Source organism: Adiantum capillus-veneris, chromosome 26, assembly GCF_014529385.1.
Source record: "Adiantum capillus-veneris isolate H3 chromosome 26, ASM1452938v2, whole genome shotgun sequence".
Classification (NCBI taxonomy): domain Eukaryota; kingdom Viridiplantae; phylum Streptophyta; class Polypodiopsida; order Polypodiales; family Pteridaceae; genus Adiantum; species Adiantum capillus-veneris.
In genome coordinates this window covers 725643-739346 of record NC_140956.1, presented here as the reverse complement: position 1 = coordinate 739346, position 13704 = coordinate 725643, and the positions used below count along the sequence as shown (strand labels likewise).

Below are 13704 nucleotides of genomic sequence, written 5' to 3'. Positions count from 1 at the left end.
GTATCTCTGACAAAATCTCGAACTGAGGGGATGCCAGCCGCCTTGGCAGCTACTGATGCTGCCGTACGAGGTGTCTCCAGGATAGTCTCGATTGCGGAGCCAATCTTGGAAAGAAGTGGTAGCAGTAGCGAGCTCGCAAGTTCGGAGTTCGATTCCATAGTATTTTATTTCGCCATGTTGTCATCTTGTTACTCTGACTTTGTATCAGATCCACCACATTGTAACTTTCTGGTCTCATAGGTCACTTTGGCCTTTTGAAGACGTTAATATAACATTTCATTTCATTTCTCTCTCTCTCTCTCTCTCTCTCTCTCATGTGCATACACACAATGTTGCACACATCTCTTAATGTCTGCTGCTTATTTGTTGAGAAAACTTGCCTTTCCAAAGTACAGGTCGCAGTGAAGCGGCTACAGTCCGAGTGTGAACATCGTGTTGAGTTGGAGAGAACCAAATTTACTGCATTAAAGGAGCAGCATTCTGTGTTAGAGAAGCGGCTTGCAACAGCTAATGTAGCTCTTGCAGAACTGGAAAAGCAATTGTGCGCATATAAAACTGAACATTACAAAACATCGGAAGCAGAATTGCTTGGGCAAGTGATGCTTTTGAAGCAACAATGCAATGATTTCAAGAGGAACTATGAACAAGCCATAAGAACCAAGAATGGTTACAAGGCTCAGGTATCATCTATCATTCAGAAGGAATTTATTACTTGGGTCACTGAATAGATTCTTTTTGTAATCTTCATGAAGATTGATCTTGTGATCTTGTGCCTGCCCTCTGGCAACCTTTCAGGTCCAAAAATTGGCTAGGGAGCTTGCAAAGCTTCACAAGCAGCGGACACAAAATGAGGCCGATCGACGTGCCCAGGATCGGGGGAATCTTGCTTTGCAGTCTCTTATTGAGGCTCAGGCACGGAAGACTGACCAGGAAAGATTGGAATTGCGCCAATTGAAGGAAGAATTAGAGCGACTTCAGATGCATGACAATCCGACCTTAATGGCCCCAAAAAATGAGCTTAATTCAACGTCTCGTGGTGAGAAAGAAGTTCATAATACGTATGCAGCATCTACACTTCCATTTTCTGGCAATTTGGGAGTTAATGAAAGATTTACAAAGGATGGTGTGGAGAAGGGGAATTTCTTAGACGAGGTGGTGCAGGTGAGTATGAGAACTGATGATGTTTCAGCGGCGGGTGAAGTGTTGAAGCAAGGCTACTCTTCAATCCTACATGAAAGGGATGAGTTTGATGACTGCTTTAATGGAAAATTCGATGCTTTAGATAACTTGTCCCATGTAAATTTGAGTACTTCCATGTTTTGAGGAAGCTGCCACAAAAGATGATGGAAGTGTGCCAGTCATGAGGATGGGCTTGTTGGATGGACATTCAATGAATCGGCATACTGATGTGGATGATGATTTTGGGAGCTTTGATGTCTCATTCTACACTTCACAGCTATCTGAATTCCAAACTGCAGACATTAAAAGGCTCACAAAGCAAAGATTAGACTTGCTGCAGACAGGAGTCTACAAGGAGGAGGACAGGATTATAAAGGGATTGGATCAAGAGATTCAAAGATTACGTAGTGTGGATACCAACAAATTTGCATTTTGAACAGCTAAGGTTTAGCAGCAGGACCCATGAATTTCTTGCTCATAGAAGCAATATATACGTGTGATCACTTGGCAGCTCAGATGAAACTCTTTCTTCAAGAAGCAAATATTTTGTGTCATCTGTCCAAATGACTGGAAGAGTTGCAAGAGTGGGATTATGCGGAGACATTCCAAGTGCAAGTAGCTGGTTATCTAGGTATTCAATCCGTGATTTTGTTGCCAATGCAGGCTCTAGTTGGCCTGATGATAGTGGGCTTGATAAAGGTGATTAGTCACCTTGATGTAAGAGCTAGAGATATTGATAGAGAAAAACTGCACACTGTTGCTCATATCCCTCGTGGGTATTGCAAATTATGGGAGTGACTTCACGGTTGCATATCGCCTCTTATGGAATCTTCTTTGACGATGAATCATTTCCGTACCAATGCTCCCGTCACCCATGTTGCGACACACCAGAAATGTTTATAACTTGGTCAAATTCCTTACTGAACGTACGGAAAAATCCTTGGTGATGCTCTAAGAGCTGAGTCGCACTATGTGCAACAGGGGCAGTAGGGAGAGGCAATCGTCTAGAAATGGAAAACGCGAGATGTACTACATGAGAATAGAAGCCCTCTTACAGTTCTGTTATTACCTCACCTTTTTGCAGTATTAAGCTATACTCATGGAGAATCTCAGCTCTCCTCATTCCTCGCATAATCTCCTCTAATGACAAGCCTGCAACGAATGCATTCCCCTGCTTGAAAGTCTCCTCTTACCTCCACTGCCCTTCGGTGCGACCTGTAAAGCTTCCTGCTTCTTATTACCCCCACACACTAAGGTGTGATTCAGCTCTAAGTCACCCATCCCATGGCACATATCCCCCAGTGGTTGGGAGGTTCTAAGTCACCCATCCCATGACACATCTTCCCCAGTTGTTGGGAGGCTCTAAATCACCCATCCCATGATGCATCGCCCCGAGTGGTTGGGAGGTTGAAAGTAAAATTGCATTAATCTCTCTTCAGCAGGTGGGTCCTTCTTTCCTCTGTGTGGCCTTTGTGTTGCTGGGGTGATATTCGCTCCCTTGGTGATAAGGGGCTTTGGGAATCTGCTCTCATGCAGAACATGTTGCACATCTCATGCTACTCTTCTATGTCCTCCACTACCGAGTTCTATTACATCTAGGGCAGCGAGAATGCCTAGCTTTTCTAGCCACTTTCTTTGACACTATTGCACACCCACTTTTAAAGGGGATCTAGACTCCCGGACCTCAACCATCTAGTTCTTTCAGGGTTGGAGGGGCTTGAACTCACATCCTCCCCGTTGCAAGGCAAGGACTTCATCAATTTGCTTACGCACGCGATTTGTTACTTGGTGTAGACTTGAGTTCATGCACACAGCCCCCTCTTTTCGTCCAACCATATTGTGGCTCTTCTACTCAACCCGAGGGTAATGGATATATTTGTCATCTTTAAAGCTATATATTCAAAGGTTCAGGAGTCTACGTTGATTACAAAGTAATTGCGTTGGTTAACAGAATATCTATTACAAGGTTCAGAATATAATACAAAGTAGGCATTGATTACAAAGCATGATTAACAGAATATTGATTACAAGGTTCAGGAGTCTACATTGATTGCATTGATTGACAGAATATTCGTCTGTATAGTGGCTAGTGGTTACAAGAAGATGGCAATCGTTTTGCTTCCAACTTACAACCTCAACAATCACATGCTTGATGAAGAAAAAGGAGTCTATTTGAAGTTGTGCGTGTGTGGGGCGCGCGGGGGGGGGGGGGGGCAACTTGCCCAAGCTTTGAAACCCTCATCATATGCTCTAGGGAAAAACCACTTCACTTTTCAGCAGCTTGTCAGCAGTTGTCCAGTGTTCTGTTTGGAATGTCAACGTATACGAAGCGAAGGCCTCTCTAGATGCAATCAGCTATGCATGCATCTTGAAGGCGTGTGGCTCTACGCAAGAAAAAACATGTCGTGCTTGGCATTGTTCTTGGTCGATATGTATGCTAAATGTGGTGCGTTTGAGAAAGCACAAAAAGTGCTTGAGGAGCTTCCTATCCGGAATGTCGCCTCTTAGAATGCACTGATTCTGGAATGTGGGCAACAAGAGCAGCGCCATAAATCTCTAATGAGATTGCTAGCCAGGGGCTATTGGAGCAAGATGCCATGCTTCGCGATGCTTTGATCTATATTTATGCCAAATGTGGTGTTGTCACTATAGCACAATAGATTCTTGACGGGGATCCTCTCTAGGCTCTCTCTCTTGGAGTGAGTGGATTGCAAGATATGGTCAACCTGGTCGTGGCAAGGAAGCTTCGGGTTGTTTTTACCAGATATGAAGGGAAGGCATGTCTCTTATAGCAATCACTTACGCTTCCACCTCGAAGGCTTGTGCCCCATGCTAGGCATGGTGAAAAACACAAGGCTGCTCAACTCATGAGTATTGGCAGTATCTTGTAACTGGCTCTACGTAAGATGCTGATATGGGCACAAAAATCAGGTTGATATTGAATGGCCAAGTGGTGGATCTAAGATCTAATCATTCCACAAACATGGTGTAAAATTACAAGTGTTATGATGGCCAAGTGTTGGATGTACCTAACTTTAAGACATGGTTAGAATGCCAAGTGGTGGATCTAGGAGACACCAACAATTGGATCCACATTTCAAGCATTCATTATTATAATAGCCAAGTGGTGGATCTTTGATGCACCTACTTCCTAATTCTTAGTCTAAATCCCTAAGTGGTGGATCTAGGATCTACACATCCCACAAACATTGGGTAAAAGTTAGAACAATTACGATGGCCAAGTGTTAAACGCACCTAGATTTAAGATATTGGTTAGAATGTCCAAGTGGTGGATCTAGGAGACAGCATTGGATCCAGATTTCAAGCCTTCGTTATAATAGCCAAGTGGTGGGTCTTTGATGAACCTACTTCCCAATTCCTAGTCTAAATGACCAAGTGGTGGATCTACGATCTACTGATCCCACAAACATTGTCAAAAATTACAAGTGTTATGATGGCCAAGTGTTGAATGCATCTAACTTTAAGATATGGGTTAGAATGGCCAAGTGGTGAATCTAGGAGACACAAACAATTGGATCCACAATTCAAGCTTTCGTTATAATGGCCAAGTGGTAGATCTTTGATGCACCTACTTCCCAATTCTTGGTGTAAATGGACATGTGGTGGATCCATGATCTACTCATTGCAAAAACATTTTTGATGCACCTACTTCCCAATTCTTAGTCTAAATGGCCAAGTGGTGAATCTAGGATCTACTCATCCCACAAACATTGTGCAAAATTACAAGTGTTATGATGGCCAGGTGTTGAATGCACCTAACTTTAAGATATGGGTTAGAATGGCCAAGTGGTGGATCTAGGAGACACCAACAATTGGATCCACTTTTCAAGCCTTTGTTATAATGGCCAAGTGGTGGAGCTTTGATGCACCTACTTCCCAATTGTTAGTCTGAATGGCCAAGTGGTGGATCTAGGATCTACTCATCCCACACACATTGTGTAAAATTACAAGTGTTATGATGGCCAAGTGTTGAATGGACCTAATTTTAAGACATGGTTAGAATGCCAAGTGGTGGATCTAGGAGGCACCATCCACATTTCAAGCATTTGTTATTATAATGGCCAAGTGGTGGATGTTTGATGTATCTACTTCCTTTTTTCTTAGTCTAAAAGGCCAAGTGGTGGATCTAGGATCTACTCATCCCACAAACATTGGGTAAAAATTACAACTGTTATGATGGCCAAGTGTTGAATGCACCTAAATTTAAGACATGGGTTAGAATGTCCAAGTGGTGGATCTAGGAGACACCAACAATTGGATCCACGTTTCAAGCCTTCGTTTATAATGGCCAAGTGGTGGATCTTTGATGCACCTACTTCCCAATTCTTAGTATAAATGGCCAAGTGGTGGATCTAAGATCTACTTATCCCAAAAAAATTGTGTAAAATTACAAGTGTTATGATGGCCAGGTGTTCAATGCACCTAACTTTAAGAGATGGTTAGAATGGACAAGTGGTGGATCTAAGAGACACCAACAATTGGATCCACAATTTAAGCTTTCGTTATAATGGCCAAGTGTGGATCTTTGATGCACCTACTTCAATACTTGGTTAGAATGGTCAAGTGGTGGATCTAAGGTCTATATATTTCACACACTTTGTTTAAAATAGAAAGTTGTTGGATGTAGGAGAAACCAACCATTGCATCCACCTTGCAAGACGTGCTTAGAATGGCCAAGTGGTGGATTTGAATTGAAATCACCTTCAAAACTTGCCTAAGTGGTGGATCTAAGGTCTACATATTGCACACAGTTTGTTTAGAATAGGAAGTTTGTGGATATAGGAGATACCAGGTTTGTGTATTTGAGGGATGTTAAGAGTGCCAATGTTTTTGTGTTTTTTCTGAAGAGGAGTTTCTAGGGTTGAGATTTGGACCACTATCTATATATTCAAAGAAATGTTTTTTTTAAAAATGGTGTACTTTCAAGAACATTGCACAAACAAGTGCACATTTACTAGTATTGATGCAATTGCTAGGTTTCAGATTTGAGCATGCAATTTCACCTAAGAGGGGAGGGGGAGCATGAGGTTTGGATTCCTGTCCAAATGTTGAGAGGAGAAATACCAACTAGGGTGCACTTGCAGCAAGACTATTGCATAGAAAAGTGTACATTTACTATTATTGGAGAGGTTGCTAAGGTTGATATTTGAGCACTTTGTTGTAAGAGAATTGCTTCCAATGTCGGCAGGATATTTGAATGCCCATCCAAATGTGAAGAGAATAATTAAAAAAAGGGTGCACTTGCAAGACCAATGCACAAAAGAGTACACATTGCTAGTATTAGAGAGGTTGCTAGGATTGATATTTAGAAGGATGTCCAAATTGGATGCATCCTACTACTCTTAAAATTTGGACGGCTCATCAAATCTCATGAGGAGGGGTTACTAGAATTGAGATTTTGATGGCTATCCAAGCCTCAAGAGGAGGATGCATGAGATATACTAATACTAAAATTTAAACAAACGAGGATAAGGCATAACAAAGACTTGATCTCAACAACAATGATCAAGGGCCCGTCATGGATTAATGCCTTGAGATTTGGAAAATAGACTATTATTGTTGTAAGACCCACATATAGAAGTAATAACAATGAAATATAGTAGTTTAGTTGCAGTAGCCCTATGGAAAATGTGATTTTTAAAGCTTGGATTTGGGATTTGTATGCTTTTCCAAGGCTCATTGTCCCCTAGGTTCTTGGTATTTTGTTGGAGATGGTAAGATTTTTAAATCTATGAGTGACAAGTTTATGAGACCTGGACAACCAAGATATTTGGACGGGTGTCCAAATCTCATGCATTTTGCTCTTGATATTTGTCTTTGAGGTTGTTTAAATCGATCTTTGGATAGTTGCCCAAATCTCATGCATCTTGCTCTTGAAATTTGAACTGCTCTATAAATCTCATGAGGAGGGGTTACTACTAGGATTGCAATTTTGATGGGTCATTCAAAACTCAAGTGGAGGATGCATGAGACATATAGTAATACAAAATTTAAACTAACAAGGATAAGGCATAACAAAAACTTAATCTCAAAAACAACGATCAAGGGTCTTGGATTTAAGATAGGCCTTGAGATTTGGACAATAGAACATTATTGTTATAAGACCCATGTGTAGAATTCACAATAGTAGAATCTAGTAGTTTAGTTGCATCACCCTATAGGAAAGGTGGTTTTAAAGCCTAAGTTCAAGATTTTATCCGTTGTCCAAATCTTATTTGGGGTTGTGATTTTGAGAGTTGTCAAAATTTCAGATTTGAGCAATCATCTAAATCTCCTGTTCAAGCATGGATCAAGTTTGGGACTGAGATTTGGACAATTGTCCAAATCTTATCTTCTACAATTGTGTACTTGTTAGGATGTTAAGATGTCAAAAATAATAGTCATTGGACCTGACATAAGCCTTGAGAATAATAGAATCAACCATAACTAGGGTAGGACCCATAGGTAAATTTGACAAAACTCATGAAGAAGGTGGTCTTTGAAACTTAGGTTTAAGATGTGGATATTTGCCCAAATCAGGTTTGCGGTTGAGTTCTATCCATGAATTTCCAGTACAATCGTCTCCTAGTTGATGTATTTTCTAGAGATGTAAAGCATCCGTAATCTATACGTGACAAGTCTATGATGCTTGTACAATCGAAAAATCACATGTTCAAGCATGGATCCGATTTGGAGTTCAAATTTAAACAATTTTCTAAATCTCATTCCCTAGTTTTTGTAGTTATTAGGATTATTAAGATGTATACAACATTGATCAAGGGTCTTTGATTTTAGAGCTAAACAATCGACCACAATTGGTGCAAGACCCATAGATTGCAACAAACCCATGAGAAAGGTGGTGGTCTTTGAAGCTCTCATTTGAGACTTGGATGGTTGCCAAATCTGGTTTGTTAGTTAAGATTTTGACCATTGTCCAAATCTCATCCGCTAGGTTTTTGTTTTGTTAGAGATGTTCAGAGTCCTAAATCTATGGGTAACAAGCCTATGAGATTGGAAAGTTGTCTAAATCTCAAGTTCGAGCATGGATCCAGTTTAGGGTTGAGAATTATACAGTTGTACAAATCACATTCCCTAGTTTTTTTAGGGATGTTAAGACTCCTAAATCTATGAGTAACAAGTTTATGAAATGTGGAAAAGCCATCCAAATCTCATGTTCATGTATCCAATGTGCGGGTTAAATTTGTCTAAGCCTTATCCCCTAAGCTTGTGTATTTGTTAAGGATATTAAGACATCAAAAAAATTGAATAAGGGTCTGGAATTTGAAATTCGATTTGAAAACTAGACAATCACCCATAGTAGGTGCAAGACCCATAGATATAATTAACAAAATTAGAATCTCGTATCAGGTTTTGTAGCAAACCATGAGAAGGGTAATCTTGGAAGATTCCGAATGAGGTTTGGACGGGTTTGGAGTTGAGAGTTGAAAATTTTCCCAAATCTCAACCCCTAGGTTTTTGTATTAGTTAGAGATGTTAAGTCCTAAATTTATTGGTAGCAAGTCTATGAGATTTGGACAACCGTCTAAATGTCATGTTCAAGCATGGATCCAATGTGGGGTTGCGTTTTGGAGAATCATCCAAATTTCCTCCCCCAGTTTTCTTCTTTTGTTAGGGATATTAAGAGTCCATATATCTTTTTTGTGTTCGATTTACGAGGGGTTACTAGGGTTGAGATGTGGATGACTGTCCATATCTCAAGAGACAATCTAGATGCAGGTTTCATAGCTGGAGAGGAAAGAGGATAGATGCGGTAGTCGTGGAGGGACTAAAGAGGGGGGAGAGAGAGAGAGAGAGAGAGAGAGAGAGAGAGAGAGAGAGAGAGAGAGAGAGAGAATGTTAGCATGTTTTTTGAAAGATCCCCTTTTAGGGGGAGAGTTAGCACCCTCTAGAGAGATAAAGAGTGGGTTTTTACCCCAAATTTATGAAAAATGATTCTTTTTTTAAAAATTTCTTTATTAATAAAGAAAAGACCCCTACACCTCTAGGCCTATAAGTATGACCACTCACTTTTAGGACTTGCCACACCCACCATTTTAGTCCATGTGGCAGTCCCCCATTTGCCCATTCCTTGATCTCATTTTTAATCCCATGGCACATAAAAAGGCCCTCCTAGACCCCATTCCGTTCCTAATGGGGATGTTGGTGCTAGCATATTGAGTCTTTCTAGGAAAAATTGATTAGCTATCAAGTTCCATATGATTCAGCCAACTATCCAATTCTAATGCATAGTTATGAGAATGATTGCCAAATCTCACGGATACACCTTACCATGCACTACAAGCATTCATCCTTGTCATGAACATCAAGGCATCCATCCCACTAAAGATAACTTATGTTGAAGATGACAAAGTTACTCTAAAAATCCAAGACAAGTGAGTGTTGGATCCCATTGTCAATTGAGTGTTGAATGGTAGCAACACTTAATTGAGTGTTGGATGGTCATCTACTTCTTATGGAACCATTATTTGATAGAAGAACTATGCTTTATGAGACACTGCACTCAAGATTACATCAATTCAAGTGCAACGAAAGCTTGGTGATGCCATATTTAGTCTTTCCAAGAAAACTCAGCTAGCTACCAGTTTCTATGAGATTTGGCCAGCCATCCAAATCTAATGTATATTCTTGACTCTGTGCTATCAATCCACATACTATCAATCCACATACTGTGCTATCAATCCACATACTATGTATCAAGTGCAATGGAAGCTTGGTGATGGCATATTTAGTCTTTCCAAGAAAACTCGGCTACCTACCAATTTCTATGTGATTTGGCAAGTTATCCAAATCTGTAATGCATATTTTGCTATCAACCTGCATCCTTTGTAGCATGTTAATGTATTTAGACTATGACATTGGCAAGGCACTATGTATAGTTATGTTTAATTTATAGTAGTTTCCATGAGCACATCAAAGGATTCAACACATGAGATCACATTGGTTCTAGTGCACATATGTGTAACTTGACTTGAAGCCAAGCAACAACATTAGAACCTTGAAAACCTAGCCTATTTATCAATCAATTTCAATGAGATTAAGGTTTGAAGTTTGGGGCATAGGGTTATGATTTAGGGTTGAGGGTTTTGACTTAAGGTTCAAAGCTTAGGGTTTATCATTTTTAGGGCCCTAAGTTTGGGATTCGGGCTTAGAATATTATTATTTTGGGTTTAGTATATAGGGTCTAGGATTCAGATAATAGAGCTATGGAGATTATGGTTTACAGTTTAAGGTTATGGGGCTTATAGTTTAGGGTTTAGGATTATAGGGTCTAGGGTTTAGAGTTGTAGGGTTATAGGGTTTAGGGTTCAAGGTTTAGGGTTCAAAGTTTAGGGTTTATGTTTTGGGATTTAGGGTCTAGGGTTTATGATCTAAGATCTAGGATTATAAGGTTATAGGGATCAAGGTTTAGATTTTAGCGTTATAGGGTTATGGAGTTTAGAGTTTAGGGTTATAGAGTTATGGGGTTTATGACAATAGAGTTATGGGGTTTAGGACTATAGAGTTATGAGGTTTAGGGCTATGCGATTTTGGGGTTTAGGGTTTAGGCTTCAAAGTTTAGGGTTTATAGTTTGGGGCTTAGGGTTTAGGGTTTAGGGTTAACGGATTATGGGACGTAGCATTTAAGGTTCAAGGTTGAGTGTTATGACGTGGGACTAATGGATTAGAGTTATAGGGTTTAGGCTTCAAAGTTTAGGGTTTATGGTTTGGGGCTTATGGTTTAGGGTTCAACATCTAAGATCTAGGGGTTAGGGTTTATGGTTTGGGGATTAGGGTTTAGGGACTTGGGTCCTAGAGTTTAGGGTTCAATGTCTAAGATCAAGGGGTTAGGGTATAGGGTTATGGGATTTAAGTTCTAGAGTGCTAGGCTTTATGATTTAGATTCAAGTTTTGGAATTTATGGTTTTGTGATTAGGGCTTAAGGTCTAGGGTCTAGGGTTTAGGGTATAGGGTATAGGTTTTAGGATCTAGGGCCTAGGGTTTGTGGTTTAGGGAAGATTCCATCCTAGAAACAAGAGGGTGGTGCCCATCTCACTCATGAACTTTGTGGTGTAGGAATATTTGTGTATGACTTGCTAGGGTGGAAAAAGGATGCTTTTGTTAAGACACCCGCATTTGGCCATTGGTCAAAGCTATCCATGCAGAAGAAAAGACAAAGTCGTTGAATTCTTGGCTTGTATTTGTGCCCGTAGTTACTGGTGACCACTCTCCTTGCACCCTGCTCTTCTTTATGGCCACCACATGCTATGCATGATCATGTAGGAGCACCTCCCTAGATACTCCTTGTTTATAATGCTCTTCTCGGACGCATATCACACTAGGATGGGAAAATGCTTAGGTGTCAAGCAATGATTTACTCTGCAGAAAGAGAAACATGGCCTTGCATGAGTGTCAAAGGGGTGACCTCAACCCCTCGGCCAACTTCGTCAACAACTTCCTCGGTAATTCTACTCATCTCGATCCAAATGGTATCCCCTCACTCATCCACATTATTTTGGAGATTCAGCACATGAGAATTGTTTGGTAAGATCATTAGGATTTTTTCGACATATGTGTTGCTAAGAATAGTGAGCTTCATCTCTTTTTTTAATGTTGTCGTAACTTTGCTCACTCACCATATTAGTTTTTGTTTTTATCTTGTACGTAGAGATTTGTAGCAGTGCCATTGTGTATCTTTGTATACATCTCATCATTTTTGGTCATGTTGCACTAAGAATAACCATGTATATGAACTAATCTTGATTTTTTCACAGGATGTGGTGCTTCTTCATGTGCTTATCAACATGGTAGTTTTATGACTCAATAAGTTGTAGCATTGTGCAAGATGATGGCAGTTCTTGGCTTGTTGTTGTGACTACAAATGATTTATGTGGGTGACACAAAGTGTCAAGGAGACGCTTCTCAAACACATCACTAGAAGGGAAAAGTCATGGATATCAAGAAAACTCAAGATGACAAGAATCTAGCAAAGGTACAACATGTGTATATAGCTTCTCAGTTCAATCTTGACACATCCTTGCCTCAACCTAGGCTTTTTTTTGCAAATTATACATGCGAGTACCTTAATCTTAGATATAAATTTCATGAATAGTATCCCTTTTGTGTGAATAGCAAAGCTTATGGTTTAGAAAAGAGAGGGGTTTTACTTGTAAGGACATCTCATTCCCATTATGTATTATTGTACAAGCTCGGCCACTAAGCTTTATCTTAATGGAAATTTTGTTTTACATCCCCTCTCTAAGCATAAGTATTGGTTGTAAAGTTTAAGTTAAGTTCTTTTAGTTTTAATTCACTAGTTTTAATTCAATTTAGGTGATTCTTTTGGTAGTTCATTAATTTATTATAATTTGTGAATACGTGTCAAATGTAAAAGTAATCATGTCTTAGAAAATGGCATACAAGATTTGTAATATTGTGCAAGTGGGTGAAAGCATGCTTACGTGGTACCAAAAAGGAGTGTCTTGGACACTCATTTGGAAGGAGAGAGAGTGGGGTGTGGGCTGTTTGATTTCAAATGTTATAAGTAAAAGTATAGTATAAAGTGGGAGGGAATAAGATGGGCAACAGACTTGGAATTTTTAAACGTATAGAAAACTCACTTTGACCATTAAACTCTAATGAATATTCTCTTGTTGTTGCTACTTTTGGACTCCGCAATGCTCGCTCAATGGGTTCTTCCCTCCCTAGAACTGTTCATGTGCCATCTCTCACTCTCTCACTCTCTCTCTCTCTCTCTCTCCATTGCCTCTATTTTCGGGCTCCTTAGATGTGCTTGTCTTCTGGTTTAGGACTCGCAGTGAACTCCGTCTCCTCCCTTATAGCCTCTGCAGCTACTTCGGGGCACGCCATATTCATCACTTCTAGCTTTCTCATTGTCTGGCCACTCCAATATCTCAACAACGTAGGATCTTAGTGTCCTCTCTCTCTCTCTCTCTCTCTCCATGAGTACTATGGCTGTGTTTTGATGGTCTTCTTTGTTGTATCATTAGCCTCATTACTTGTTCCACATGGAATCACACGATGTTGACAATGGCACCATTTATCTTCCTCCATTGTCTAGTACATAACACACCCCAAAGGAACTTCTGTCGGGTCTACGAAACTTTTGGGTTGTCTAAGAAGAGGGAACAAAGAAGCATTCAGAAGAGGATGGCCCAAACACGTTAGGATGGTGACATTGATGAGCACGAGGCAAAGAAAATATGTAGGCCAGTTGCTAAGTGTTGGCATAGTCAAACAAATAGGATTTTTCATGGTCTTCAAAAAAAGAGTCTATAGCAACTCCTCCTTCATCCAACGTTCTCAGTGTTGCAACCCACATAAAAAATAGTCGAGAGAAGATACCTCATTCAAATAATGAACTGTTTTTGAAACAGGCTACTATCATGGCATGCCTCAATGGAGAAAGTGGGGGTAACAATCAAATAAGTAGTAGAAATGTTGCCAAGGCTTTAGAAATTCACCGAAGAAATGTCATTGCCACCGATTTTTGGGTGCACCATGATG

At 40.1% G+C, this 13704-nt stretch overlaps 1 protein-coding gene across 1 annotated transcript; it reads left to right on the top strand.

Annotated features, from left to right (window-relative positions):
* The first annotated feature begins 329 nt into the window (after nucleotides 1–329).
* LOC147422867 (uncharacterized) lies at nucleotides 330–1467 on the top strand. The gene is made up of 2 exons (XM_086501648.1): nucleotides 330–680; nucleotides 796–1467. Exons 1-2 carry the CDS (start codon nucleotides 330–332, stop codon nucleotides 1321–1323), a joined length of 879 nt encoding a protein of 292 aa, XP_086357774.1. The 3' UTR covers nucleotides 1324–1467.
* Nucleotides 1468–13704: the final 12237 nt, after the last annotated feature.